The following is a 5,630-nucleotide window of genomic DNA, read 5'->3' on the forward strand; positions in this document are numbered from 1 at the left end:
ACACACACACACACACACACACACACACACACACACACACACACACACACGTAGAGCAAAAGAGAGGGTGATATAAAGACGGAGAGAGAGTAGACTGACTGAAGCAGCAGTGTTGGTGGACAGGAAGAGAGCTGGTTGCACACAACAAAAGCACAAAGCTCTGGTGGGGATGACATTGCTGGTCAGGATTCATTGCCAACTGCTGCTATGACTGTCTGCATATGCTACCAGGGGGAATGACTAAAGGCCTGAGCATCTGTTCGTGTGTGTGTTCGTGTGTGTGTGTAGTAGTAGCTAGCTGTTAGTTGCTCCCATGGTTGCTCCCCCTCTCGGTCGGTGCGGTCACGCACACACAGTGACGTCACTATCACCGTCCTCCTCCTCCTCCTCCTCCTTTCTCAGCACCGAGCCTCCGGTCTGTTTACAGGGTCACTCCGCTAAACGGAGAAGCCATTTCTTGCTGTAGGTGAGTTTAAACGCCGACGGGTGCTAGTTGTTTAGTGCAACAGAACATTTTGAGTAGCTAAATCACAGGCAACCTGTCAATTTCCATGTGAAGCTAAGGCTAGCGGCAGTGAACGTTAGCCAGCTAGCTTGCGACGATAACAGTTAACGTTAGCATCCCTCCTGATGTGCTGATGGCACTTTATGAAATGTATTTATCAGATAGTCACTTCTTAATGTAAGACAACTAGCTAGACGATTTAGTTTTGGTTGCTTCTGGTGAGACATTAACTAAAGTTAGCTCCATTGACGTAACGTTAGCTAGCCACATTGCTAGTTAGCTTACATAGCTAGCTAGCGTACACCGTTACGCGTCCATTATCGGACGTCTGCCTAGAACCCTAAGTGTTAACGTTATACTAACGTTAGATGAGCCAACCTATTTAGTTTAGAAACGATGAATACACGTTATGTTATGGGGTTTGCTCAACTGTGTCCAGACCCAAGCTAGTGAAGGACCAGCAGTTCTCAAACAAGATCATTTTGCCGGACTTACGTTAACTGTGTCTGTAACTTAATGGCAATACAGCGTTTCATGTATGTAAAGTATACAGACACAATACCCACATCTAAAGAAGCGTTTGGCTCCAAGCGGGCAGCAGTGGGCAGCAGTGGGCAGCATCAGCACAGCATTGTGACCGCCCTGGGCGCGGTGTCAGCTCCCATCCAGCACCCAAAACCCTCATCCCTGCACTCAGCTCGCAAGGCTTAGTGACACAGACAACAATAAGCATAGCTGGAATCATGTTTGTCAACATATTATTGTTATTATTATTGTTATTAACGTTATTGCATTTTTGCCTAGCAAGTCCAAGCCAGGCAGTAATGTTCAGCTAGTGAGTCTGTTCCCAGTAAACACTGATGTAGTTTGCATAGTGGCCAGAGTTTCCCTGTGTTTTATGGCCACTTTGCCTAAAACAGAGACTAAAAAAATAAATACACCTTTATGAAATAACACATCGAAACTAAATCACTAAACGTGGAAAGCCTATGTGCACTATACCTTTTTATGGTGCCCTACAGTACCAAGCTATTTAAATAATTATTTACCTACTGTAAAAGTCTTCAAGTTTTCAAGGTATTGAACAATAATTTATTTTCCCCTCAAAAATAGGCAATTGAGCACTGTAGTAGTTTTGACCATATCATTAACTATGCAATTACATGGAATTGCCTAACATAAAAATTGGCTGGATTTCTCCTTTTAAAAGATCACCAGACAAGATGTATCAGGATCTGGGTAGTCTCGCATTGCCAGGATAGGAGAGAGAAAAAACCGCTCTGTGTTGCCAGCCCCTGAATCAGCTACAGGCTCTGTAAAACAGTCTGGGGAAGGAACTTGTTTTGGGGAAACATTTGCACTAGATCCTGACCGATAAAGGATTTTTGAGGCCGATATCTATACAAATATTATAATAATAGAACAATTATACCAGTCTGGTAAGTTCAGAAAATGACATCACTTTGCTGTAATGCAGCCTTTAAAACCAGGAAAAGACCCCTTATGCCAGATTACGATATCCAAAATCTAAGACGATATCTAGTCTCATATCACGATATCGATATGATATTAATATTTTGCCCAGCTCTATGTATCGCCCTGTGTTTAGGCTACTTCGTTGACCCAGACTAGGACTTATTTATATGAACAGAGAAGTATGGCAGGAATCTCTGCCGGCTTTAGAAATATTCACCATGTTACAACATGCTATTATCAGTGGCCTGCAGACGGCTTTATGTCTGTTCTCTGCCTTTTACAGTGGACAGTGGATCTGCAGCCCTGTATACTAAACAGGAGAACGAGCTTTTCATCATGAACTGCGATATAGATGGTACGTCTGCTCCCATGCAACTCGGCCAAAACGTGTAATACTGAGATAATGTGTCGTGAGTGCATGTACACAGCATCAGCGTGTGTGTCTATTGCAGGAGACATGGAGAACCAGGTGGAGATGGAGGAGAAGACAAGGCTAATAAATCAAGTTTTGGAACTTCAGCACACACTGGAAGGTAACTAAGACACATACACACACACACACACACAGTACACACATAGTACACATAGTAAATAGTAGATATAAGTTGTGTGTTTCAGCTTTCCATTCTTTCTCTATGTCAGACCTGTCAGCGCGGGTTGACGCAGTCAAGGAGGAGAACCTGAAGCTAAAGTCTGAGAACCAGGTCCTCGGTCAGTACATCGAGAACCTCATGTCTGCCTCCAGCGTCTTCCAGACCACTGACACCAAGAGCAAACGGAAGTGAGGTACCCACCCCCCTCCTCAAAAAAAAGTCCCAGCCAAGCAGTTGGGCGAGGGAATCCACCATCGAGACATGAAGAGAGAGAGAGAGAGGGGTTTGTTTTCTCAGCAGACCTGGCCGTTTTTTTTTTTCTTCTTCCTGTAACTGAGCTCACTTTCCTGAGTCAAAACTAACAATTTAAAAATCCAAAACATGAACTGACTTTGTCCCGCTGTCCGTTAGTCTGGCTCAGGTCTGTCTTGCAGCAGCAACTTCCTCTCCACACTACAGACGAGGTAGACATCACCCTTTAATCACATATACAAAACACACAACCAGACCATGTACACAAAGTGGTTAAGGGTCATTTGTACCTTGAGTTTCTTCTTAATGCCCTGTGTCAAAGTAGTATCTGTAAAATAATTCTAAGCCTCGCTTTACCTACTTGGTTTCCTGTTTTGAGGACAATTCAGATTTTTCCATGGTCCCCCACCTCATTTTAGCACTGTTTTATTTTATTTATTTTTTGTAAAGTATGTTGTACGTCAGCTGGATCTGAGTTTTCGGTAGGTCTCTGATGTCATCATGTCTATATGAAGCATGACTATTCCTCCTTGAGCAGTATTCCTGAAAATGAAAACGATATTTGGATGGCATGTTTGAGTTCTTTAAGCTTGAAAGTTACGTATATCTAATCTATAATCACTAAATAACAGACTGCATAAGCTAGGGAGAACTTTATAACAATAGGTGGATACTAGGTACCATTGAGAGCTTAGCAACAATGCAAGTGAAAGCACAGAGCAACCAAGAGTTGTGTAAAACTCCATGAAAAGTGTATGTCTTAACTAATATCAGTGATGTTGTTCGTTGTGTACTTAGAAGTATTTGTAACCTTTTCAGTTTGTCACGTCATGAGTGTCGGTGTTGTGGGCCAAACTGTAATTTAAGAGTGACAAAGGAAATGGTTGGGCCATGAATGCAGCTGGGCCCTTTCAGAGAACCCCCCCTCCCCCACATAATTACATTGTGTCCTTACTCTGTAACGTCCATGGGGGGAGGAGACTGACTGGGTGAGATGAGGAGGGAAGAAAGGGATGCTTTGCCCCAGTAAAGAGGCCTTGAGTGCTATTGATCCACTCAGCCAGGCCTGGACTGCATCACCTGCTAGAGGAGGGTTTGACCGTAAAATGTGCTGGTGTTGTCAGTGTACAGCAGAGTGGAGGGGGTGTCCTCCAGGACTGCTGCTGCCACAGATAACAAAAACAGAGCAAACAGAACAAGGGTGAAAGGAGTTAAACAAAAACAGTCATGTAGTCTGAACACATTTGGATTTCCTTTTTAAACCGAAGTATCCAGTTAAATAATGTCATGTGTAAACATCAAGTGACTGTGGTGCTGTTTTAAATGGGAGGAACTGGTAATATTACAGGAGGCTATGAACACTGTATATGCTGTAATTTATTGAGGTTATTTTGCTATTTTTAACAGTTGTACAGTAGCATTTTATTAATTTCTGTCTGACGTGCTGAACATGCCCCCCCCGTACACACCCCGTGGTACCACCTGTCTTGTGTAGACAACTTGCACCTTTGCCTTTAAACATTTGTTTTAATAAAAACATCACTCCTTTCTCTGGGTCGTCTCGTCACTTTCACAACCCCACTCAGAGAGTAAAATAAAATCATTCTAAATGAAAGATGTCTCATTTGATCAGACTTTTGAATTTTATTTTTATTAAATAGTTTTTTCAAGAGCAATGTACAATTTGCAAACAAATGTAAACAGCGATATCTGCCAGAATTTGGCTAGAAAATAAACTACAAAAGCTTGAGACAATAAAAAACAAATAAATTAGAATTAATGTTTTACCCCAGGCAATGATCTAGGATCTGAACTCCAGCTGGTCTAGCTAGCGTGGGGAAGCACTGCTGCGTGCTGACTGAATGAGACGTGTTTTCACAGCTGTAGGAAACCACCGATATGCTCGGCCTTATTGACAACTGATGGCCAAGGCATGTGGTGTTTTGATCAGATAGTGTTTCAGTATCAGCACACCAGCAGCATATCATATTTAAGAAAACTGCCTCAAGTCACTCAAAAATCTTAATTGACAACATAAAAACAAACAAAATCAATAAATAGTGTGATCTGTGCTAATCATCAATTCTTAAATTGCTCTAACAGTATTAAACACCAAAGTAATGCTCCTTACAAACCACCTAAAATCTACACAGAACATCCATTTTGAAAATAAAACGTTTTTACCTAAGCTGAGGCAATTTAGCTGAAATGTCCTGACACTGCAGTAACATCTCAAACAGCCTTTCCTAGCTGACTGGCGACCCCTCCGCCTGACCTGTTCTTAAAACCTTCAACAACCTCAAATGGGGATGGAACTTTGTCCAATTGTGTCCTCGAACATCTGTAAAACCTAGGACACACGAATAAAGTAACTTCTGAGATGTTGCCCCTATGATATGCTTTCAAATAGTACGAACAGCTGACGGCAGTGCAGACGCTCCCTGCTGCCTTCACTCTCACAGGAGATCTAAGATGGCGTTTATTCAGAGAGAAAGACTGACAGCAGAACAGGAACAGTGGTGGAAGAGGCGGGCCTCTGGAGGCTGACAGGGGTTTTAACAGCAATAGCTTTGAGAAAAGAAGGATGAAGAAAGCGTGGAAACTCAGGATGGAGGAGGGAAAACATCTAAATGCACATAATCTCCAGGGGATTCATCGGATAGTTCAAAGAGCAGGCGGGGAGGGAGGGAGAGACGGGAGGGTCCTGTGATGGGTGTAGCCAAGGGATGGGGCAGCCGGGGTGACTGCAGGCTACCAGGTGGTTTGGAGGAAATGCATGCTGCTCCGCTCGTGGAGAGAGAGAG

At 43.0% G+C, this 5,630-nt stretch overlaps 1 protein-coding gene and 1 long non-coding RNA gene across 4 annotated transcripts in view; one reads left to right on the forward strand and one right to left on the reverse strand.

Annotated features, from left to right (window-relative positions):
• Window positions 1-4,369, forward strand: part of scoca (short coiled-coil protein a) — a 5,302-nt gene extending 933 nt beyond the window's left edge. The window contains exons 1-4 of one of the 3 annotated variants that reach the window (XM_032536199.1): window positions 195-466; window positions 2,265-2,336; window positions 2,434-2,514; window positions 2,624-4,369. In XM_032536199.1, the coding sequence (XP_032392090.1) occupies window positions 2,318-2,336; window positions 2,434-2,514; window positions 2,624-2,766 (243 nt within the window). In that variant the 5' untranslated portion in view covers window positions 195-466; window positions 2,265-2,317 and the 3' untranslated portion in view covers window positions 2,767-4,369. Of the gene's footprint in view, window positions 1-194; window positions 467-2,264; window positions 2,337-2,433; window positions 2,515-2,623 lie in introns of those variants that run through there. The other 2 variants (XM_032536209.1, XM_032536190.1) reach the window with 2 other exon arrangements.
• LOC116702096 (uncharacterized) overlaps window positions 1-5,624 on the reverse strand; it is an 8,820-nt gene extending 3,196 nt beyond the window's left edge. The window contains exon 1 of the long non-coding RNA XR_004335052.1: window positions 4,706-5,624. This is a non-coding gene — a long non-coding RNA (uncharacterized LOC116702096). The remainder of the gene's footprint in view (window positions 1-4,705) is intronic.
• Between the last annotated feature and the right edge of the window lie 6 nt (window positions 5,625-5,630).

The sequence above is a fragment of the Etheostoma spectabile genome, chromosome 2, assembly GCF_008692095.1.
Source record: "Etheostoma spectabile isolate EspeVRDwgs_2016 chromosome 2, UIUC_Espe_1.0, whole genome shotgun sequence".
Classification (NCBI taxonomy): Eukaryota; Metazoa; Chordata; class Actinopteri; order Perciformes; family Percidae; genus Etheostoma; species Etheostoma spectabile.